The following is a 25778-nucleotide window of genomic DNA, read 5'->3' as shown; positions in this document are numbered from 1 at the left end:
ACTATTTGAGCATTCTATCAAAATGTAGGCATATACATTATCTTAGAAAAGGAGTGATTTCACATTTAGTTTCCACCTTATCCAGAAACTTTTACAAAACATGAATTTTAATTAAAGAATCACTGTATAAAAAAAATAAAAGTATGATATACCATTACATTGAAATAGTTAGATATTACCAATAGTGTAACCTATTGATGACGTTTTAAAGTTAAAATATTACCACAATACTGACAGCTTCTAAAAAAAAAAAAAAAAAAAAAAGTTTTTAATATGAGAAGTAGTATCCCTTCTGCTTTTTAATATGTTGCATATCTTTTTTTCAGAACAACAGAATGAAAAACAAAACCTTTGAATTGCATATTAAATGTTGCCATTGTTTCCTTTTTATTTTCTTCAGTAAGATCCACTTATAAAACGGTACGGATTAGTGATTCATTATCTCACATTGTAACACCATTTGAAAAGTCTGCTATTTTGTAACTCTGTAGTGCATATTTATCGTTCTTCAAAAGACTCCTCTTCCATTTCTCATATTCTTCAGCGAGCCCCTACCCCAGACACACTCTATCCAGCCTCTGCACATCTTCAATTCAGTGCCCAGAACTCCTGCATGTTTGTCTCTGAAAGAATGTAGAACATGCAGGGTATTAGAACATAGGTCTCCTGGAATGTTTTGTCTGTACTAATTTAATAGTAAGGTATTTTGTGAATTTAGTGAGTAACATTACAAGGTATCCAGTTTGTGTGTCATAATCGGCTTCTGAAAGGCAGCATCCCTTACAAAAGTTTGCCACTGTAAATTTGCACAATAATTAGGTGCTTTCCCCATGGTTACGCAAGGCATTTACATAATTTACTACGGTAACCATGCTGACTGTCTTTATGTTTTTACTTTACTTTGAGGTATGTGATACCACACAATAGATTTCAAAGTTGAAACTGCTTCATGTTGACGAATGAGGTTTTGAAGTCGCATGGAGAGGAGAGTAGATCTTAAGTGTCAAAACTCACTAGTGAGGCCAGAGGTAGTCATGTTTCACATAATGCCCTAGTGCAATCATAGAGTTCCTGTCTCTTCTTGGCAGGTCAGCGGATCCCAAATCGGGCCTGCGTGAGACAAAACAATGTCTGTTAATCAGCAGCTTTTAAAACATCCTGATGTTTTTCAGTTTTATTTATTTATTTTTTTTATTATTATTATCCCAATGTGCTTTTCACCAGCTTACACTGGAAACACTGCATGCTCTGCCAAAATATGTGTGGTGGTGTTCCGAAGTGGGGTCATGACCAATTTCACTTTTTCATTAAAGAAAATAAAATAAATACAAGTACACAGGAGAAAAAATGTGTACTGTGAAAAGATTATCTTTGCTTTCCTTTTTATCAGTTAATAAAACTATGTTCTTATTTACACTTCCTGACATTTTCAGATTGGGGTTTTGACTGCTAGGCAGATATAACCAGAGAGTACCTGGCCCTGTCTCTTCAAGGTGGGACAATGTCTGAGGTGTAGGAGCCTAAAACGGAGGTCAGTTGTAGGGGTGTGCAGAGGACCCATTACCCGTACTCCTATTCATACACATACTAGGATATGATATACTAACACTCGGATTGTACTCCGATGACGTCACAGAAAGAGGGAAGGATTTAAACCAAACAGCTAGTACTTAAATGAAGAATTTTGATTGAACATAGAGAATCATGCATGGGGTAGTGTGTGATATTAGAACTGAATGCCCACCCAAGGGGTGGGAGGCTACATAAACACAGAGAGCCGAGACGCGAGCGATAGAAGACACTAACTATGTGAGGTACATTGGCATTCCTTTCCGTCTGGCAGCTTGTGCTGGGGTCTCTCTCTCTTGCTGTGTGTTTCCTGTATCAAGCAGCTGTGTATTATGGGAAATATGAACTGGATAAGCCCGTTGAGCAAATTGCTCCCCAGTTATTATATTATTTACTTCACTTCTTTATATTGCAATATCAGTGGTGCACTGGTCCTTCCAATATCTTGCATGGAATAGAAGTTTGTTTCTCTTAAGATTAACAGTTATCACTGACAAATTGAGACTGATATAATGTATTGTTTTTTTAACATACAAAAACATTGTGCAACCAGTTACTAGTAATAGGCTTTTCATAATCGTAACAACTGCATTAATAGCAATGGGTACTTGGCACACACCTACGGTTACAGAATTCACCTGTATGTGGTTAAACGCACAACAAAAATAGCCTTAGTGGATATGTGAGTTGCGCTGTCTGGTGGAATAAAGACTCCCAATTTAACCAAGACAGAATCAGGACTAACTTTCTCCTCCTTTCTTTATTATGTGCTCACCAATTTTCAAAAGGTGGGCTACTTTTGTCAGACTTTGTTTTGTAACTTTGCCTTTTTATAAAAATCATATCTTTACACGGCCTCTCCCTTTGTCTAACTTGTATGTTTTTAATCTGTTAACTGACACACAGGTGAACAGGTTTGTTTGACAGTTAAGTGCATCATGTGGAAATGTTGAATGCTGAAACTGTATCCACTGCATTCTCAGCTGGAAGACACCCAGCTGTCACTGAATCAGAAAAGCTTTTGTCTATTGTTAGAACTTTTTTTGTTTGCATAATGCTCTCAATCTGCACTAGCTCTGGCTGTTGGCTTGGACTGGGCATCTGCCACAAATCCTGTAAAAACTTCCTCCCTGCACAGTTTTAGACCATTAAAGCACAAACCTTTCCAACTACATCACCCAGCGCACAATATTTTGAATGCTGATATTGAATAAACAGGACAGTAGTTGGATTTAACTGGAGAATTCAGCTTTATTCAGTCCCAAAACTGAACTTCAGCTGCAAATCTTATTTTACTCAGCCATTACCGGTTGCAAAATACCTAGAACTAACCATTGGCTCTAGCCCTGTTTCAAAGCCTTTTAAATCTATAACTATTGGTGCATGGTGCACAACTATTGGTGCATGGTGCACAGGGCCTATTCCAGTTCACGTCTTTATTCCAACCAGGTCCTAAATTAGTTAACTGAACCTGCTAAGCATCAATTATGAACTGACTGGATCAAAGACTTGGACTGGAATACAGTGCCAGTACACCACTACATTACTGGCATGCTGTGACGAGGTGCCCATCCTTTGTGTGTTTTATTATTTATGTATGTATGTATTCATTTGTTGTTATTATTATTGTGTTTATGTGCGAGTGGTTGAGCACCGTCCGTCTTTTATTATTTGCTGTTTGAGACCAGTGAAAAAGCCAGTCTTATAGTCTGTAGTCTGCGGGGGTGGGGTTAAAACCTCTTCCCCAGTACCCTCGTGGGAATGTGGCTGGAGCCTTTAGGTAATTATTGTATCAAATTAGGTAATTAAGGCTCCAGCCACAGATTATAAAAAGATGCACTCCAGGTTTATTTGGCAGAGAGTGTTAGAGGAGAGTACTTCCTCTCCTAAGTCTGTTTAAAAGAAAAATAAACAATTGCTACGTATGCTGGTTTCGCAACCAGCGTACTACTTGTTTAGTGTTTGTTTGTTTGGCCCTTGTGCTTTTTTGTTTAGTGTTTTGTTTAAACCTTTTCTTTTATTATTTAATAAATGCACTGAGCGCCGTTGCGCTTCAGTTTTTGCCCCGTCCTTCTTTGTTTTGTGTTGCATCTTTTGGGTCCGTGGCATCACTGCACATATGCACTGCAACCACTCTGCCACACATGCCTAATTAATACTGTAAAATGTTGAGAGGACATTCCCAATCAAGAAACAATGCCTTTACCTTTAAATAGGTAACACAAACTGTAAATACCTGACACAGAGGGCCGGTTAGCATGGTTTCTATGACAACGAGGTAGAAGGATGACATGTCACCAAGAGGCTGTTTGTACAGATAAAACCAAAGTTTGAACAATGAAGTTTAGATTGTAATGGGGTATGGGGTTTCTGTAGATCCTATAGGCAGATGGTTCTTCTATATGTATTTAAGGCCCGGTGCAAAGACTCTTACCTGTAGAGCTGTGGGCAGGATCTCTTCAGAGCGTTGGATGACAGCCCCAGTCTGCTCTGGTTTCTAAGCTTTGTCTTCTTCACCAAGTCCTTGACTTTTCCCCAATGATGGTTTTCACTCTAGAAAGACAATTAGAGCAACATATTAGTTGCATTTCACTGTCGGCAGGATGATATGGTTGTACCCTAGTCTGTTCTTTGATGTTTGACACAATATTTATTTTCCTGCTTTACCCATATTTTGTTACAGCTTTATCCTGACTTTTAATCACATTTTTCAGATTGCCAGTATATACACTATACTCCATTGAAGTACTGCAGATTGATGAGAACATGCTAATGCTTTCCAATACTGGTTTGGATCACCAAATAGCACAAATAGGTGCTAATATACTTAGTCATGGTTCGTTTGGTGTACAGAAGTACAGTTATCTGTCCTTAAGGTTTTAAACTGTTGGAACAGTAGTCAGTCCTTCCTTCATGGGGAAATTCCTGCACTCCGAATAACGATTTGCAAGTTGTACCTCCTCTAATCGATTACAATTTGCAGAAAAGTTTAAAAAGAATTGTGCACAATTGATTGATACAATAATTTTCTTTAAAAAAGTACCTTCTTTATTAATATACCTGTATAATACAGTATATAGTAGACACTCATATTGATGTGTCACAGCCATCTGGAATTTATTTGTTTAAACGGTTTAAATCTGAAGGCTTGTATTAGACTGCTGGTATCAGATAGTAATAATGTCATATTCTAAAACTATAGCACTGGTATAGGGTGCTGTGTAGGATAATGATTTTCCTTCACTCAATGTCAGTAAGCCCACTTGTGGATAGTCACTCTGATTCTCTTGTGGAATGGACATCCTGAGCTACAACTGAGCTTGAATGTGTCGTGCATAACCTCTTACTGCTACAAGTAGTAGCAGTAGTAGTAGCTTGCTTTATTTGTCTCACTTCACAGCATAGAGGAAGTGTTGTTTTTAAAACTGAATGCCACAGGGACAAAGTGTACTAAAGAGTAAGCTAGAAATCCATACTCCATGGAATACAGGTTGTAAAATGCAGTGCTACTGAGGGACTGATCAGGTTCTCCTCTGTACAGTGATACAACGAGGCACTTTTTGTTATTTCAGTCATGTTGCCCCATGCTTATCACCCCAGACTTGAAAGCCTCTCTGGTCAGGGGTATCACTCACCCGTCTCATAAGCTGGGTTTGAGGGAGGGTGCTGATTGGGGCCTGCTCACTGTCACAAAGGTCAGTCTCCACCCAGCTCCTGTGACTCCTCCTCAGTACAGGCGCCAGGGGATTATGTCCCGGCTTTGCTTGTGCGTCAGTCCCTGGGAAGGAAGATACAGTCTCTTGAGAAGAACACACACAGATTTAGGATTCTTTTACTGTTGTTGGACAATCTGTTAAAACACGTGCAAGAATCACAGGACTGAATCCCTGACCCAGTTTCCATGCCAACATTTTATTGTATTATTAAAGAAAATAGCCCTCAAGTAGAACTGAAAGATGGAATGTTTCAATCTTGTTTCATTAAAAAAAAAATACATGTATATGATATATAATAAGATAAAATGACCAATAACAAGGGACTATTTTGTGAAAAGGTAATCATTTAATGAAGGGGAGTGTGTATTTATACCAGCTCTATATAATTATATTTTAAGAGCTGCTGGCAGCATGTCATAGTAGATATGTAGGGATTGTCAGCAAAGTATCATTGTACAATATCAAGTTACTTTAAGACACTTAATGAATCACTAAATACTTAGAAAAACAACAAAGATATATGTTTCAAGGAAGATGCCACAGTCATACAGCACATTCAGGGTAGAATGACTACTCTTAAGAGTCAAGGTAAAAATAGTCGACTAGTCACCACTTTAAATCACATATTTGTTAATAGCAGCTGCTCTATTTGTGTGCATACATTTTTGTAACACTTTGCTGTTTATGCACTATATATATTTGCACACTGCTTGGATTTATTATGTTCCAAAATGCAATTTAAAATGTAATGGATTGCCACCCCAAATAACTTCCGTCCTTCCAAAATTCACAATGATTTCCCTTTAATTCAAATAGCTGAATATAAATAAAATATTGATATTGCTAGTTTGCTACTAGTATAAACTTTAAAAATGCAAAAACACTACACTACCAAGAACCGAGCTAAGTCGACCTAGTTTACTTTTAGTTGTAACCTACAGAGGGGGCATGAGAGGTCGCTCCCTGTCATTAGCCCTGAGAGAATGTGAGCTGTGCAACCAGCCAGCAGCCAGCAGCAGCAAAGCTGAGGTGAAGGGTCAGGGTTACAGTGTTAAATTAATAGTTTTACATATTTAACCAGTTTTTTGTTAAATATCTTAAAAGCCAACAAAGCTCTCTTTAACGTGCCCTGTAAATTAGTATATCAAAAACACCATTTGGAAGGGGGAAGACACTTGTGTCCTGACAGCTAAAACCACCTGGGGGATGTAAGCAAACTGGATGTAAACAGAGTGCTTTTTTTCTAGGATCACTACAGTTTTAGGATCCATATTGAAATCAAATGAAGTGATCTATTAAGTAGTTTATTATATAAAGCCACTGTCAGTCAATACAAATATTCCAGAATCCCATTTTATTGAGTCGTCTCGTAAACGGTAGACTATGGATACTGTAAAGACATAGATAGCAACATTTATGTATCATGCTATATATATATATATATATATATATATATATATATATATATATATATATATATATATATATATATATATATATATATATGTTAATGTGTCTTTGCGGTCCTCTCAAGTGCTCACGAAAAGACACGCTTATAACATAAGACAAAAGACTGGGTCAAACATACATTTAAATTTATATCATGATATTTCATTTTTGTTACCATAAATTAAATAATAACAAATAGCTTTTAAATTCAACAAATGCTTTTTTCTTATACATTCGATGCACCAGGCATGGTGTGAGGTGTTGAGATACTCGCTTTTTACCTCGTGGTCTGTGTTTAATTTGGTCACAGTTGAACTCAATTTAGCGGCTGAGTCTAAACGCATGCCTCATTTTATTTCCCACTTGATGCTTTTCAATCAGATATAGGAGGACAGGCACTATGCAAACAAAAATGCATGTTCTAAGCCCCTAATTGAAAATACTAATATATGGTATGTCTAGGACAGGAATGCTATTTTTTATTGAAACCACAAAACACCACACAATTTGGTACAATTGTTATCGGGCCCTTTTGTAGACAGTCTAAAAAAGGATTGGATATCCATGGAAAATGAAACCCCCTAAGCTTGAAGCCCAGTGGTCATATGTGAACAATACCACTTCCGTTGTTTGTAGTACATGTGCTCTGTGGTTAAATAAACTGATTTTCTAATTCAGCAACTTCCACACCAAAAATGAAACATGCATATCTTTTTACAAACCTTTCTTCTTCAAGCTGTTAGGCCTTCTGGCTATTTCTGGTATTGTTGACAGGTCAGACAGGGTGCCGTTGGACGGGGTTAGGTTGTCGAACTCACTCCTGTGAATAGAATGTCTTTTCAGCTCCTGAAAAGCCAAGCTGGCTGCTCCACAGCAACAGTGCTGCAAGAAGTACTCCTACATCAGGAAAGACAACAGAAGAGAAAGGGTTACAGACTGAAAGGGGACCAGTCAGTCACTTACCAAGTTGTTTCACCTTCAATGAAACTACCAAAGGCTATATTTGTACAAATTAACTTGTCTTTTGCCACATTATTACCCCCCCCCCCAAAAAAAATATTGTTGTATTTCAAAGCGCTGTTCTTATCGAGATGAGAAAATTCATCACTGCAGCGAAGTTCACATTCTTCAGTTAAACAAGCACTAGTGTGGAGGAGTGAAAGGTTTCTATTGCTGTCAACATTTCACAGAACATTTTTTCTCAACTCCCTTGTCACTAAAACAGGACTCCCTGTGACCTGACCCCAAACATTTTACTGGCTTTAAAGTGATTGTAGCTAACAAAATAATTCCATAAATCTTACCTGTTCTGACCATTTGTTATATAGGTCTCAAATGTGCAGTTATGAAAGAAACACATGTTAGATTATATCTACTTTTTATTTCAACACATAATATCTGGTACAACACATGATTAAAGAACTCTGTGTCTGCTTGCTTTCAAGTAATCATTTCACCTGGAGAGTGTAATTGTCCCCACCCCTTCAATGGCTTCTTTCCTGTCATTAGCCATCCAGCTGCTTATTCTGTTGTCTGACATGCTTTCAGTCAGTAACCTGCTATGACCTAAAATATATCGCTAAGATTAAATGACCCAGGAAGTGTAACTGATTTCCCAAGAATAAGACATAGAAAATGATCATTTTTTTTCTTTTCTTTTGCATATATGTATTTCATTTTAAGACATGACATCTGGTACTACACTGGGTAAAGGAAAGCTCTCAATGTGCTTGGGTTGCCCTCCAGTAAATCTGTTACACTTACACTTCCTAGGTCACTTAACCTTAGCAGTGTCTTCAGGATGAAGCATCATACTGGTTGCAAAGCATGTCAGTCATTATAGGGATGCAGCTGATTGCTTACTGACAGGAACAAAGGCCCTGAAGGGGTGGGGACAGCAGGTGAAATTATCCTGAAAGTGCAAGGCTATCTGAAATCAAGGCCTGCAAACAGAGATTTATTTAACCTAGCTTAGTATCTAGATATATTGGTTTAAAATGAAATGTTTGCCAATGCTTGGTGTGGAAAATGTATGGAATTATACATTGAGGCAGAATCTCTGACAAAGTTCTGATCAGTTACGAACCAAACAAGCTTAAAAAGCCCAAATGGCTTCCTCTCATTTCTACATTTTTTGTTGTCTTATTTTTATTATTTTTTTTACTGTAATGTGATTACACTTTTCAGTAACTTGTAACTGCAATGGTCCATTTCTCAAATAGGTAACTAAATGTTGTAACGCATTACCTTATATTTAAAAAATAATGTACTTATAAAAATTAGTTACATTAAAAAAAGGGCTATGGCTAATGCATACCATGGAAATCAGAAAGCGCTTCAACAGTGTAATCTTACAAACGCGTGTTTTATATCATTATGCTAGGAAATGGTGTACAGAGAGAGAACGAGTTGTTTCAATAGCTGGATCTTCAAAGAATATTTCTGTAGCCTGACCAGCCTGAAAAAAAAAAAAAATAAATATATATATATATATATATATATATATATATATATATATATATATATATATATATATATATATATATTTGTAAAATATAAACTATGCCTGAGAAGTAAGTGTAACTGTAACTTATTACAATTTTGTTCAAGTGACTTGTACTATAACAGGTTCTTTTTTTACTTCCCCAGCACTGCCTGCAGTATGACTCACCGACACTACTGTCTTTGCCAAATGAAATTCCCTAATTTCATCTCTGATTCCTTTGAAATGTAATTCCCTCTTTATCAGAGTTTGGCAGTGGAATCTGGAATTCTCTCCAAGATAACATTAAACACTTTGGCTTGATAAGAAAGTGGAACTTTAGCAGGTTGAAAAACATAGTGTCCTGAAATGAAGTTATGTGTAATCTGTTCTTTTTAGTTGAGAAATGACTTTTTTTTTGTGCTAATTGTTATACCTGGCACATAAAGGAAAAAAACAGTTTGCAAGAAAAACAGGTGTTATCTTTTCACAGACTTAACAAGATTTAAGTTTGGACTAAATGAGTTTGTCTTTCATTACTGTACTTTTTTAAAAAATAGCTTTTAATACCTTACAGTATCATACTCAACAGTACCCTACTTTAGCGAACCGCATAGATGCTTTCAAAATGTTGTTCTGAAATGTTCATTAGCATATTAATTTTTAACAAACATAATTCTAAAAAACAATCCAGTATATGGAGCTGACAGAGTTTAAAGGTTAGTCACAGTGCGTCTAGAGGCCAGTTCAAAGCTAGGTGAAGGCATGAGAATTAAGCCCAGAACCACTCAGAATTAAAATGACATTCCAATCTACTTACTCTGTAATCAACTATGCAGTAAGAGATATCAAAACAAGATACCAGTGATAGGACCTACTGTATTGGAGGACTGCAAACTGTTTGGGAATATATATTCTTTAGCAGTCACAAGTCCCCTTTTATTGTAGTAAATGTATCTTTGATTGCTTTTTATTCTTAAATGTGGGTTATTTACAGATTTTTTTCAAGTAAAAAAAAAAAAAAGTTTCCTTGTAGTATCTTATCACTTCCTGTATGGAAGGTCAAATGACCTAATTGCAGCTATTGGAGGCAAACTGACCAGTAGCACAGGAAGTGATTTCGTACAAGACAATGACTACAACATTACCTCTATAGTGTTGCCTTTCAGACAGCTCATATTCCAAAAGTAAGTATAAAACAATCTAAGAAAAGGAAGACCAGAGGTGATAACGCTTGTGCTATTTAGACAATGGAATTCAATACTTCTTAAATGATTATACCTGCCACATAAAGGAATAATGAAAACATACAAAAGGATAAAATAAAACTCAGTTTGCAAGAAAACCAGGTTACAGTATATCTTTTTATTGAAAACCTTAACAAGATTTAAGTGTGGACTGCATGTTTGTCTTTAACAACTGTGCCGTTTGTTTAAGTAGTATTTCCAGATATTTTATAACTTGTCAACTGTGTCAGCTTTAATGGTTTAACATGAACATCTACACTCTGCTAACTTGTGGCTTGCAGTCAAACACATTATTTATGGACTTAACCACTTTCATGTTCGATGTCTTTTTTAATTGTGTTCACTAGCGTATATGGCTAGTATGTTAGTTTTGGGCTAAGCACAGGTCAGTAACTTTTGAAATGGATGCATTCCAGATGACATGTGATGGAGGCCGCTTTGTTTTAAGAAGAGGGGAGTAATCACTATGACCAAAGATATCAGGGCTCCTCCAATCTTCTCTATACATCTGTCCAGATGGATTAGCAGTCTGTTCAGCAGCCATGTGCTTTGCCTGGACGCACTCATTAGCTTTATGAGGCAATCCCAAGTTCTGGACATCATCTGTTTCTCATTGTGAGTCAGAGATAGGGCTTTGACATGTGTGAAAAAAGAGCTCCCCGAAACAGATACTAATTTCAACATTCCTTCCCTGCTTCTTGAGCGTATTCCAGAACACCAGAGAGAGCCAAGAAGGATACAATGTTCTTAGCATTTCAGAATGCTGCACAAATCTTAAATGTTGGAGAAAGTAGTTATTTCAAAACTAGAATTAAAATATAAACATGGAGGCAGGCCCTATTCACAAAGTTTTTAGAATTTCAACATTGTGGGTTTTGTAAAGGAAAATTAGTTAATTGAAAGTTTGTAATGGTAAATCTATAATTCTACAGTCCTTAAGAAAGTACGAATGTGTGTCGGATTTTAGACTTGTTTAGATCACGTTTTTGTGGGAATTTCTTTAGTTCTTTTTAAAAAAACAAAAGCCTGGTGAACCAGGCCCACTCTATATTGGGCAAACCCGTTATTATTATAAGTATTTTAAATTAAATTATTTTATATATATATATATATATATATATATATATAATATATATATATATATATATATATATATATACACAGTGGCTTGCAAAAGTATTCAGACCCCTGACCAATTTTCTCATATTACTGAATTACAAATGGTACATTGAAATTTCATTCTGTTCAATATTTTATTTTAAAACACTTAAACTCAAAATCAATTATTGTAAGGTGACATTGGTTTTATGTTGGGAAATATCTTTAAGAAAAATAAAAAACTGAAATATCTTGCTTGCATAAGTATTCAACCCCCACACGTTAGTATTTGGTAGAGCCACTTTTCGCTGCAATAACAGCTTTAAGTCTTTTGGGGTAAGTATGTACCAGCTTTGGACACAGTGTCGGAGTGATTTTGGCCCATTCTTCTTGGCAGATTTGCTCCAGGTTGTTCAGGTTGGTTGGATGACGCTTGTGGACCGCAATTTTCAAATAGTGCCACAGATTCTCAATGGGATTGAGATCAGGACTTTGACTGGGCCACTGTAGACCATTCACCTTTTTGTTCTTATGCCACTCCAATGTTGCTTTGGCCTTGTGCTTGGGATCATTGTCCTGTTGAAAGGTGAATTTCCTCCCATGCTTCAGTTTTTTAGCGGACTGAAGCAGATTCTCTTGCAGTATTTTCCTGTATTTTGCTCCATCCATTCTTCCTTCAATTGTAACAAGATGCCCAGTCCCTGCTGATGAGAAGCATCTCCACAGCATGATGCTGCCACCACTATACTTCACTGTAGGGATAGTGTGTCTTGAGCTTTGAGTTTTGGCCAAAAAGCTCTATCTTGGTCTCATCTGACCACAAAACCTTTTCCCATATCGCAGCTGGTTCACTCTCATTCTGTCAAACTCCAGATGTGCTTTCAGATGGTACTTTTTGAGTAACTGCTTCTTTCTTGCCACCCTCCCATACAGGCCAGTGTTATGCAGAGCTCTTGATATGGTTGACTGGTGCACCATTACTCCACTCCCAGCCACTGAACTCTGTAGCTCCTTCAAAGTGATTGTTGGCCTCTCTCAGGCTTCTCTCACAAGTCTTCTTCTTGTTTGAGTGCTGAGTTTTGAGGGACGGCCTTTTCTTGGCTGGGTGGTGTGATGCAGCTTCCACTTCCTGATTATTGATCCAACTGTGCTCACTGGGATATCCAAACACTTGGAAATTATTTTGTACCCTTTCCCTAATTTATGCATTTATATCACTTTATCTCTAACTTCTGTAGAATGCTCTTTGGTCTTCATTTTCCTTCAGATTCACAGCCTTACCAATGATCCTTCAACAGTGGGGTTTTTATCCAGAAAATGTGACAGCAACTTTAATGGTTCACAGGTGGAGGCCAATGGTAAGGTAATTGTGTCCTCGTTAGGGCAATTTCTTTCATCGGTGCAAACTGGGAGCTTCCACAGCACAGGGGTTGAATACTTATGCAAGCAAGATATTTCAGTTTTTTATTTTTCTTAAAAATATTTCCCAATATAAAACCAATGTCACCTTACAATAATTGATTCTGAGTTTCAGTGTTTAAAAATAAAATATCAGACAGAACGAAATTTCAATGTACCATTTGTAATTCAGTAATATGAGAGAATTGGTCAGGGGTCTGAATACTTTTGCAAGCCACTGTGTGTGTGTATATATATATATATATATATATATATATATATATATATATATATATATATATATATATATATATATATATATAATTATCAAAATGTTAACTCTTACATGTGTATAGTTAAAGTAACTGCAGCAAAAAACACAAACAAAAAAAAACATTTCCTTAAAATCTTCCCTGTTGTGCACTTCTATAGGGCTTCTACAGGTGTTTATTATGTAACATAATCAATTTAATGGGCTAAGACTCCAAACCATTACAGTTAATAACATCTAAATTCTTAACAGAACAATGTTAAGTTACTATTTTTTACCATCACCGGTAGGTTGATGTATTTTTCATGGCAGTGAGACTGTTAAGGCAAATCCTACCTCCTTCGTTTGCTTCGTCCTGCTCTTATTCTGTAGGCCACTGATTTGTTTCTGGAGTTTGAGGTTGTGCTCCTGGAGCTGGCCGATCTTCTCAATGAGCTGGCAGATATGCTCCAAGTATCCCAGGCCAGAGCCGAGCGCCTTCACCTTCCCCTGGTTTACCTGCAATCACACAAGAGATCAGCATTACAGTAACTGTAGCTAACAAAATCATTTCAGAAATCTGACCTATCTTGCACTTATATTAGCTAAATAGGTAAAATGTGCAGTTTTAAAACATGATATCCAGCCTTACTTTAGCTAAAAGGAAGCTCTCAGTTTGTATGCCTTATTATCTGGTTTATTTATTTGCAGTTGCTCTTCCTGGGTCATTTCACCTCAGCAGAGTCTTGGTCAAATCATGTTACTGTCTGAAAGCATGAGTCGATAGAGAAAACAGCTGTTTGTTTATTGACAGGAATAATGTCAGTAAAGGGGTGGGGACAATTTCACCCTCCAGGTAAAATGACCCAGGAAGTACAAGACAGTCTGACAGGATAAAAGTATGGCTTGCAAACAGAGATTTCTTAAGCTAGTGTAGTACCAGATATAATTTTAAAATTAAAAAAAACATGCGTTTCTTTCAAAACTATACATTTGTGACCTATATAATGAATGTATGTGCATAGCAGAGAAGATTTGTGGAACTATTTTGTTAGGTACAATTAGTGTAACAAAATCTTCAACCACAGTGGCAGTACAACAGTGCAGTACTAGGTGTAATGATAGAGGACTGGTAAACATGCGTTCTGCAAGCAAGCTTTTGAAAGTGATTGCAGCTTACAACATAATTCCATCAATCGTACCTGTTGTGCACTTTCATTCATTTTATAGGTATCACATGTTACAGGAAACACGTATTTTTAATTTTAAAACACATTATCTAGGTTACAGGAATCAATGGTTGCAAAACATGCTTTTAGATTGCGTTGTGCTTCCTTGGTCATTTCCCTACCCAACCACTTATTTCCTATCATTAACCAACCAGCTGCTTACCCATATTGACTGATATGCTTTCAGTCAGTAACAACACCCAGAAAACACTGCTGAGTGAAATGACCCAATAGAAATGTAACAGATTTCCTGAGAGTAAGGCATGGAAACTGAGAACTTCCTTTAATCTAATGTAGTACCGGAAATACATGTTTTAAAATGAGAATAAGTGCTTGCTGTAATATGTGTTTATTTCAAAACGGCACATTTGAGATCTACATAGTGTCTGTAATGGCAAGAGACCACAAGTATCACATTGCATCTATTGCATTCGTAATCCATTGCAGTTCCTTGTCAGTATCAGCGTGCAATATTTGATCCAAATGCATTGTGTTGCCTTTGCTGTTATGGTCGGCAACTACTAATAATGTATCTGTTACGGATTCTGAAGGATAATCACTAGTACAATAGTATTCAAATCGTGTTTTTTGGAACAGTAACTCCAATACAGATGGAGAGATTAAAGCAGGCTATCTTTAGAAGGCAGGTTGGAGTACTACACTGACAAATTCCAGCTGCTTGCCAAGGTTTTAACAACTTCTGGACCAAAAAATGTATTTAATCAAAACTAGCATTGTGTTCTATGAGACAGGCATGCAGCACATTATGCAATATAATTCACTAATTCACTTCAGGGCACTCTCTTTGCATTGAAAACTGATCCCATCCCTAAAAACGGGACCTTCTTTATCAAGGGCAAAGTCAAACATGTTTTTAAACCCTTCATGCATAGAATATTGAAAACACCCTCATATGAGGTCATCATGCATTTGAGTCTTCCACATGTCCCCATATAAATATAAAATAGTGTTTTTTTTTTTTTTTTTATCTGTCCCCATATGAGGTCATCATGCATGAAAGAGTTAAACTAAACATTTCCCTACCTGAACAAAACAGACATGAATCACTGTCAGCAACCAAACAGTGTGAGGAAGCGATTACAAAGAGTGAGTACAAATCAAGGGAGGTTATGACGTGAGATCGCTCTACTGCTTTTTACTCTGGTCCCCACAATACAAAAAAAATAAATAAATACTGTCTAATCCCAGGACTAAAAGGTATAAGAGTTATGAAAACAAAGCAGTGTAAGGAGATTGATTGAAGTTTTTTAAAATCCAAACAGGTGCTGACATAATTAACCATAGCCAGTATTTTAAGCACAGAGACCAGGACCAGAGGACACATAATGAAAATATGTAGTGGAGACAGTTTTGTGACAGAGAGTAGGAAGAACATTTTTACAAGGAGCATGGTGAGCATAGGGAAAGGGTGACCAAGCCACGATGTTGATTTCTGGGATCAAATCATCTACTGGAACGAGACGAGCCTTGATGGGCCGGATGGCTCGTTTGTATATCACATTTCTTATCTAAACTTAGTGATGGAGTGTATATTACTGATTTTACTGGTTAAAAATATACCAGCTCCTTAACTTTAAACTATATAATTAATCACTGTGAAGTTAATTCTTGACCCCTTAAAATACAAGTAAAAAGGGGGTTATCTGAATGTCATTGCTGGTTTATTTTGATGGCATTTTTGATGGTTTTATCAATTGCAGTTGACAGTGAATGGAACAAATATGCGGGTCCTATCCCTCCAGTGAATCCTGTACACTGTGCATTGATGCAAAGTTGTGTAATTAATGTATAGGGTGTAGTGGCATACTAATTCCTGACCTCCCTAAATCCTGGTTTCTGGGGCAGCACTAATTTGCACATGCTTTCAGAGAATGCCATTTGAGAGTATTTGAGGTTAATGGCAAACACTGGTCTGTCTTTGCAAAAGAGACGATGGGAATCAATCAAGCTCCTTATCTTTACAATGGAGACCCCCCCCCCCCCATGAGACAGGGGTGGCTCCGATATTGCTTGGACATATTATTAAACATGACAAGTCTCCTCAATGTGTCTCAGTTGTTTGCAGTTTTCCTACTTGCTTGACCACAAACACTGATAAACTTGTGGTAGACAGCAGTGCAGTGCAAAATATGAAAGCACCTGAATGCCACTAAAGTATTGATTTTCTTAAATGATAATTATTATACAAATTCACATTGCATTTGTATACTGAACTTCTAGTAACACATATAATAGGAACAGTAATGCATTTATCTCTTTTCAACACAGTCGTAGCCACTGTTGCTGTCGTCTTTGTCAGCATTTAATTTTCGCCGCCTTAAAGAAGTAGTTTGCAATAGAAGAAGTTCCTAATGCTCTTTTTATTGCATCAAGAGGACTACTAACTGAATCAAAACAGTTGTGCAGGACATGCAAGTCAAGTGATTTAGATTACCTATTATACAAGTTCTGGCTCGACTACACCACTGCTTCTTGTAGAAAATAGTGTGTACACCACTGGTGGTAAGCAATGTACTTCCCAAGTTTCATCACCAATGGATAAGCAGTTCTCTAGAAAAATGTAAGCATAACAGGCAGATAGGTACCTCCATATATAGTCAGGTTCTGATTCTGACTATAAAGTGTGACAAACTGTATATATGGACAGGCACCTGGAAACCTCCATTATCTCCCTGTTGACAGCAATGTAGTTCATTGAAAAAAAGCCCAATTGAAAAATTTTGATTCACAACAATAAGATAGTACACTACAGAAAACACATTTTTGGCAATCATCAAGGCAAAAAACTGTATTTTGTGGGTAAAACAGAGAACAATTGTCCTACCTAGTCATACTGATTTGTAAAATAATGTTTGAAGTACCACCTCAATTGAACCTAAGATAACATCGTAACCCTAATATCAAGCTCAGATAAGCTAGTATTCAATGTTTGTATTATTAGACTACAGCACTATGTTGTAACAATGCGTGCTTAAGAAAGGTCCAGGTATTTAACTGTTAATGATTCCATAAGTTCTAACCACAGATGTTCTTAGAATGGAACAATAAAGGGGACATTTTAACAAATATTTATATAATGATCACATTCCAAGTATTCCAACAAAAACAGGAAGTGCTACCAGGTTTGTTTCCCAGAGCACAAATTCCATAATGCCCTAGTCATGTGGCTTCCTGTCCTTTCAGCCCCATGACAAGCAGTTAATGGAAACCAACTCCAAACAATGGACAGAAACATGATGAGATGTCTAATGATAATTGTGTGTGGAACTCTTTTCTGACTTGGCTTCAGGTTTCAACTTTCTGGTCTCATAATTCAGTTGTAAAACAGGCAGGGAAGCTGTTTCTAAAGCTTACAGTTCCTTTTGGTTTCCTTTCCTGATCACTGATAATCTGGAAGAACCAGTCTTAGTTTTCAAGTTGTTATATGTGAACAGTGCCGGAGAATAATGCATTACAGGTAACACAAGGTACAAGGTACAGGTACAAGTTTCAAACATGTAACGAAATGTGGAAATGCATTATATGTTATGTGAAAAAATAAGGATTACTTTTAGTTACATTAAAAAGGACTACAGCTAATGCATAACATAGAAGTGGTTCAACAGTGCAAGTCAAACCTTGCATGTCACATGAATGAGCTTTTCATATCATCTTGCTAAACAACGCTGTCATAGAAAGAGTGGGTTACAATCTGACCAAACAGAAAAAAAAAAAACATTTTTGTAAAATGTAAAACAGGCCTGAGAAGTAACTATTTGTAACTGTAACTAGTCATTTTTTTGGCAAAGTAATGTTACTGTAACAAGTTGCAATTTTGTTCAAGTAGTTTGTAACTGTAATGGATTATGTTTTAAAAGTGACTTCCCCAACACTGAATGTGAACTGAATTTTGTTTAACTTAGATATGATCCTGCTTTTGCTCCTGATTTTATTTATATTCAGGAGACACCTGCCACAACACTGGGTGTAGGGCCACCCTGGGCAGCCAAATTCTTGAAATTGTTCTGGAGGGATACGTGACATCTCCTCATTGAAGTAGAGAGTGGAAATCTGATGCAGGATCTTTTCCCCAGAGTCTCTTGAGAAGTGGGGGGTATGATTGACTCTCCTTTGTGTTTGTGTTGTTTGGAAAGTCTATAGGTTGCCACACTGGCCATTTACAGCAGTTGCAAATTTTGACTCTAATGGGCCCCAGGCCACACAGTCAAAGGAATCTGACCTCCTCTCCTCCCAAAGAATCAATGACAGCCATCCCCTGGCAAGATCAAGACTTGGGAATTGACTCTGGAATTCTGTGGCAAGCTGGCTTATTTTAAATAAAGGTTTACAATGTAAATTTGCACATTGTGAATGAAGTGAATGGCCATCATGCGGTCACGTAGTATTTGAGGAGTGTGGATAGGGGTGGTAATTACTAAGACTGTTTATGAGTTCTACTATATAGTCAGATTAAGTAAACTAAATCTAATTAAGGTTCCAGTCAAAAATCAATTTGTTTTTGAGATTTTGTGGTTCTTTAAGGGCCTACTGCAGGCTCTTTAAGTCAAAAAGGCTGGACAGCTCTAAATTTCACATTGCATGGCACGTGCTGTAGACCTGTGAGAGATGTGTGTTAATCAGTTAATACTTGAAATGGAAACTAATTAGAGAAAAATACTCCCCAAGTACTGAAAAATGTCCAAGTTAATGTTAAAAACTGGTCTCACTGAATTTTAATTTATAACTGTGTAGCACATACATGATATCATTGGGGAAACACATTTCTGGGACTGAGCGTCAGCATGTCAAGGATAAGGCCTTGCAGAAATTTCACAGTGTTTCCTGCATGTGATGTGTGAGCATGAGCTCTCATCAGTCTTAGAGCCCCCCGCCTTACTGTTAGTTAAAAATTCCAATTCCTATTTCTGTCTGTTACCTTCTTAAACGGTTTCCAAAAAATGTCTATTGGTAAGGAATGAAGCTAAATGTAGTGACACAGTTATAGGAAAATGTTTTAAGATTTAAGTGAAAAACACAGCATGTGACAGCGATAATGTTCATTGCAACATAGTTACTGGAGGAAAAATAAATACAATTTCTACTGCCTTATTTACAAAGAAAAAGTAGACTGTCCTGTATAGTATTTTAGTGAGCTTTGCTTATTTTAGTTTACAAGGGGTTTTTGAGGGACACAGATAGAGATGTATTTTATAACCCCCCTAGTCACTATATGTTTTTTCAATGTTTTGGCAGCGCAACTTCTCAAACTCCATAGAGATCACATTAACTGTTTTAAAATGTCTAAAATTAAAAAAAGTGACTGAAGGGTATATACAGTGGCTCTCAAAAGTATTCACCCCCCCCCCCCCCCCCCCCCCCTTGGACTCTTCCACATTTTATTGTGTTACAACATGGAATCAAAATGGATTTAATAAAGAGTTTTTGCCACTGATCAACACAAAAAAGTCCATAATGTGAAAGTGAAAAATACAAATCTACAAATTGTTCTAAATTAATTACAAATACAAAACAGAAAATAATTGATTACATAAGTGTTCTCCCCCTTGAATCAATATTTGGTAGAGACATCTTTGTCAGCAATTATAGTCATGAGTCTATTTGGATAAGTCTTTACCAGCTTTGCACCTTTGGTGAACAGCATTTTTCAACTCTTTCCACATATTCTCAATTGGATTGAGGTGCAGGCTTTGATTGGGCCACTCCAGGACATTGACCTTTTTGTTTTTAAGCCACTCCAGTGTAGCTTTGGCTATATGTTTGGGGTCAATGTCCTGCTGGAAGATGAATCTTCTCCGAAGTCCCAGGTATCTTGTAGACTTCAGCAGGTTTTCCTCCAGGATTTCTCTGTACTTTGCTGTATCCATTTTGTCCTCTATCTTCATGAGCTTTCCAGGCCCTGACGCAGAGAAGCATCCCCATACCATGATGCTGCCACCACCATGTTTTATGGTAAGGATGGTGTTCTCAGGATGATGTGCGGTGCTATGCTTGCGCCAAACATAACGCTTAGCGTTGTGGCCAAAAAGCTCTATTTTGGTCTCATCAGACCATAAAATCTAGGTTCTAGCCAAGATTTGATGTGGTTTTTTTCAAGAATGGCTTTCTTTTTGCCACTCTCCCACAAAGTCCAGTTTTGTGAAGCACCTGGGCTATTGTTGCCATATGCACAGTGTCTCCCAGCTTAGCCGTGGAAGACTGTAACTCCTTTAGAGTTGCCATAGGCCTCTTGGTGGCTTCCCTGACTAGTGCCCTTCTCGCCTGGATACTCAGTTTTTGAGGACGGCATGTTCTAGACACAGTTGTGCCATATTCTCTTCATTTCTTAATAATGGACTTTACTGTGCTCCGGGGGATATTCAATGCCTTGGAAATGTTCTTATATCCTACCCCTGATTGGTGCTTTTGAAGAACCTTATTCTGGATTTGCTTTGAAAGTTCCTTTGTCTTCTTGATGTAGTTTTTGTTAGGAAATGTACTAACCAACCCTGGGACCTCCCAGAGACAGGTGTATTTAACCTGAAATCATGTGAAACACCTTACCTGCACACAGGTGGACTCCATTCAACTAATTATGTGACTTCTAAAGACAACTGGTTGCACCAGAGCTTATTTAAGTGAGTCATAGCAAAAGGGGTGAATACTTATGCAATCAATAATTTTTTGTTGTATTTGTAATTAATTTAGAACAATTTGTAGATTTTATTTTTCACTTTGACATTAGGGACTTTTTTTGAGTTGATCAGTGACAAAAACTCCTAATTAAATCCATTTTGATTCCATGTTGTAACACAATAAAATGTGGAAAAGTCCAAGGGGGTGAATACTTTTGAGAGCCACTGTATATCGCAGCCAGGTGAACTTTGAGAGTGGCTGGCTTTTCCTCCATCAAATAGGTCTTGTAAGAATAAAAGAATGTCAGAGAGAGGACAAATAGTAGGATCAATGTCATGCCTGCAGCACCAAGACTCAAACAGTCTCAATTTTTGCACATACTGTGAGTGAGTAGAAGGAGCTCCAGCAGACTGCAGTGTAGTGAGCACTCTGTGATGAATACCAGGGTGTGCTACATGCCCGAGCTGGCAACTGTCACTGGCTGCTGTCCAGAAGCTGAATTACAGCTGGAAGCCACGTTCGCCGAGACCAGTGGGGGGCAATAAAGAGAACCCTTGCTCGTTCCGCCCGGATCCTTTCAAGACACTGGGGAAGAGCTAGTGCTGGAAAGCAAATAGAAGATCTCTGGGCCAGGGGTGCGCTAGAGCATCCAGTCCTAGAGCCTCGTCTTTGTTTGACAAGGTGAACCACTGCAGGCAGTGTGTTGATTCCTTTGTTGCAAACAGGTCTATTGAGTTGCCTTCACATTAAACTAAAGATTTGAAACAGCTGCTGGATTTCCTTCCTTGTCATTCAATTAACTATGATGTAGTATATTGTTGCATTCCAATAGAATGGTGCATCATTGCCACATCTTACTGGATGAACCAACTGTATTGGTGTTGATGCATCCACCAGTTGCATTGTAATGGTATTCCAAAGTGTGTTTGCCAAAACATGTATAGAAGGAAATGGGTTGTGTGTTGATGTAAAGCTGATAGGATACATCTGTTAAGAGGCATATGATAGAGAGGAAAATTAAAGAACGGTAATTGAGGTCATTTACTACCATTAGCATGGGCTGGGGCTATTCACAGACAAAACTACTATCAGGATGGCCAAACTTTATTATTCTAGCATTACTGGCTGCTGTTGATTGTTTTATACTGTATTCCACGGGAAGTCTTTAGAAATTGTTGTATATCTATATATTTTCCATATTGCCCAACCCACTTGGTATTTTAGGGTTACAGAAAATGTGCAGAATGTATTTGTGTGTAAAAGGAGAGGTAGCAGGTATTGTTGTAACTTAACTTACTCCAACATCTCATCCTGTCAATGAACACAGATTAGTTATGTTGTGGATTGAAATTTATATTGTTGCTGTTTGCTCTTTGCCCTGTGGAGTTTTTTTTTTTTTTTTTTTGTGAGAGTGTATAATTAGTCTACAATTATATCTACATGCTATTTTGTCTTTTTCACAGTCTGGGCATGGCCTTGGCTAAAAACAAATCAAATTGTAGGGTACATGACCCATATCTTCAAACCTCTCCACTGAAACCACTGGCACACACTGTTCTCTGTGCTGAAATCCAATACCACAGCAGAGATTAATCACATATTTTCTGTTTACACAACTCGGGTTCAGCTTTGGTGTGAAATTCCAACTGGTATTTCGAAAGTTGCATGATTACATACCAGACCATCATTCATGCTTATAAACAGTGGACAGCTATTTCAACAATGTCACTATTTACTCACAATTAAAAAGAAAACTGGTACACCTGTTAAACTTTCTCTGCCATTCTTAGAAGGCCATGCATGATTCACCATGAAGAAAACTATTTTTTTAGCAATGTTTTAAGAAAATTTGCATTTACTTGAGCAAAGGATATTTATGAATGAGAACAGGTCATTCAGCCCATCAAAGTTTGTCCAGTTCGTTTAAGCTGGTTGATCTCAAAACTGTCAAGTCTGGTCTTAAAGGATCCCAATAATTCTGCATCAACAACATGACTGGGTAACCTATTCCATACCTTATCTGTGCAAAGAAATGTCTCCTACTCTCTCTCCTAAATCACCACTTAATTTCCAGCTTCCTCTGGTCTTGGTTTCTTTGCTGCATCTGAAGTGTTAGCTAGGAGTGGTCAACTCCTTTTCATACTTTAAAACTTCAATCAAGGACCTCCTAATTCCTATTTGGTTGCGGCTAAATCAATTCAGTGCCCTCAACCTCCACTCATACAAGAGCTTGGATTAGTCAGGCTGCTCTTTGCTGGACTCTCTCCAAGTGCCCAGGTTCTTATTGTATTGAGGAGACCAGAACTGAACACAGAATACTAAGTGAAGTTTGATTTGTACTCTACATTTGTGATACTTTATTATCTTGAATAACTTTTTTTTAGTTGTTCATATCTGTTGCGTTTAGAATAACGAGTACACTGCTAAATGAGGAAACCCTGATTGTATTTAGCACCCTACTGTATTAGCTTTTTGTTCTTGATAGTCTGCTATTTCAACCTCCCTCTGCACACAATCAAACTGCCTATCTTTTTGGACTCGACTCTTCAGTTCAGTGTTTGCTTTGGTGGGCAACATTCAAGAATGACATCATCACCATGGGAAGGGTTTTTACTATTACATATTGTAATGTAAGCCTAACTGATACAGTGACTGCCTAATTATTTTCCCTGTTTTTTTGTAGGGACATAACATTTCTACTGCCAACATAGACAGAAACAAAGCTGCTTCGAGCTGTTTATAAAAATGCTGACAAAAGTTAAATTCATATTGGCAAAATATTGACACTTACTATTTTATGCTAATAATAAATTGTACTTATTATAGCTGTAGCTTTTGTGCTGTGTGTGTGTGTGTTTGGGGGGGAGGGGGGTGTTGTACTAATGATGATGGTCAAGCTTCTTGTTGGTGGGGGGGCATATGAAATTGTCTAAACTTGATAATGAAACATTTGAACATTTACATAGCCCTATTACATGAATGCCTTACTGCCTATGTAGTACATACTTCATTGCCAGAAGGTATTTACATTTCAAAATTGAATTTGTTCCACAGTTCAATATCCTTGCAGGCAGCGCTTGGTAAATGACCATTTCTTTTTTTTTCATAATTTGAAATGTACAATCCTCTATAATTTCACAAATAGTGTTGAACAGTACAAAACTTCTCTGAAACAATAGCAAGTGCACGTTTAGATATTTGAATACAAATATTTACAAATCTAACTGTATTTCATGAAGCTGTCATTTATTGGGCACTAACGATGATGGGAAGTGGAAATGTACAGTACCTAGTTTTTGTTTTCCTTTTTTTTTTTTTTTTTTGGTTGTTTACTTTGTAATAGCCTCACTGGTATCCTGCCGGAGTAAATGGCAGATTTAATAACAAAACCCCATTGTGTGTCCTTCGAACTGAATTTTATAAGCTGAAAAAAAAAATCAGATTGTGGGGAGTCTTTAAGCCAACGTGTTTGAAGAAACCCAAACGCATGGGTAACAGAGCTTCATTTTACTCCACAAGGAATTACCTTATTAGCTTCACTGACAAGTGATGATAAAGTTTGAATTTATTAGCTGGTATGCCGACTTTCCTGTCAGCACTACACGTTCGTGTTAGTCATGATGAGTTAGGAGGGGGGGGGGTTTAGAGGGCGCTTGAAACCTAGCCAATACTCTACAAACAACAGCAGCTATATGAAAGAGTCTTTATCAGGATAAATATGCGAACAATTTTACACCTGTGTGATAAAGCTTGCTAATGACCTGTTCTTTGTTGGTGAGAAAGTCTACATAAAATTTTCACTTTTTGTTGCATTATAGCCTGGAATTAAAATGCATTAAAAAATGTTTTATTTTTCTTTCATTTATTTACACATCCTACCCCACAACTTCCAAGTAAAAATAATATTCTAGAAATTTGTAGAAAATTAATTAAAAAATAAAAACTGAAATAGCTTGGTTGAGTAAGTGTCCACCCCCCTTGTAATAGTAATCCTAAATTAGCTCAGGTGTAACCAATCGCCTTCAAAATCACACACCAAGTTAAGTGGCCTCCACCTGCGTTAAATTGTAGTGTATAAAAAAATATCAAAGGCCTTGAATATACCTGGAGCATGGTCAAGAGGATTATTAAGAAGTAGAAGGCGTATGGCACCACCAAGACCCTGCCTAGATCAGGCCGTCCCTCCAAAGTGGATGACCGAACAAGAAGGAGACTAATCAGAGAGGCTACAAAGAGGTTAATGGCAAGTTTACAAGAGCTGCAGGGTTTTATGACTGGTCAAAGTGTACATGTGACAATAATATCCCAAGCACTCCACAAATCTGGCCTGTATGGTAGAGTGGCAAGAAGGAAGCCGTTACTCAAGAAAGCCCACCTTGAATCCCTTTTGACGTATGCAAAAAACACTCAGGAGATTCTGATTCCATGTTTCAAAAAGTTTTGTGGTCTGACTAAACTAAAATGGAACTTTTTGGCCTAAATGCAAAGCGTTATTTTTGGCACAAACATAACACAGCGCATCACCCAAAGAACACCATCCCTACTGTGAAGCATGGTGGTGGCAGCATCGTGTTATGGGCATGTTTCTCATCAGCAGGGTCTGGGGCACTTGTCAGGATAGAAGGGAAAATGAATGGAGCAAAGTACAGAGAAGTCATTGAGGAAAACCTGCTGCCCTCTGCAAGAAAACTGAAACTGGGACATCTT

The 25778-nt window shown here is 37.4% G+C and overlaps 1 protein-coding gene across 1 annotated transcript in view; it reads right to left on the bottom strand.

Annotated features, from left to right (window-relative positions):
* Positions 1-286: 286 nt before the first annotated feature.
* The window catches only part of LOC121321902, a 43431-nt gene continuing 17939 nt past the window's right edge, over positions 287-25778 (bottom strand). Inside the window, exons 3-8 of the mRNA XM_041261284.1 lie at positions 13567-13728; positions 7457-7631; positions 5205-5347; positions 4004-4122; positions 1015-1110; positions 287-623 (exon numbers count right to left, since the gene is read on the bottom strand). Coding sequence (XP_041117218.1) covers position 623; positions 1015-1110; positions 4004-4122; positions 5205-5347; positions 7457-7631; positions 13567-13728 — 696 coding nt within the window. The 3' untranslated portion in view covers positions 287-622. The remainder of the gene's footprint in view (positions 624-1014; positions 1111-4003; positions 4123-5204; positions 5348-7456; positions 7632-13566; positions 13729-25778) is intronic.

This window comes from Polyodon spathula, chromosome 10 (assembly GCF_017654505.1).
Source record: "Polyodon spathula isolate WHYD16114869_AA chromosome 10, ASM1765450v1, whole genome shotgun sequence".
In the NCBI taxonomy this organism is placed as follows: domain Eukaryota; kingdom Metazoa; phylum Chordata; class Actinopteri; order Acipenseriformes; family Polyodontidae; genus Polyodon; species Polyodon spathula.
Note: the sequence above shows the minus strand (reverse complement) of the source record. Positions and strands in the feature narration are given on the sequence as shown.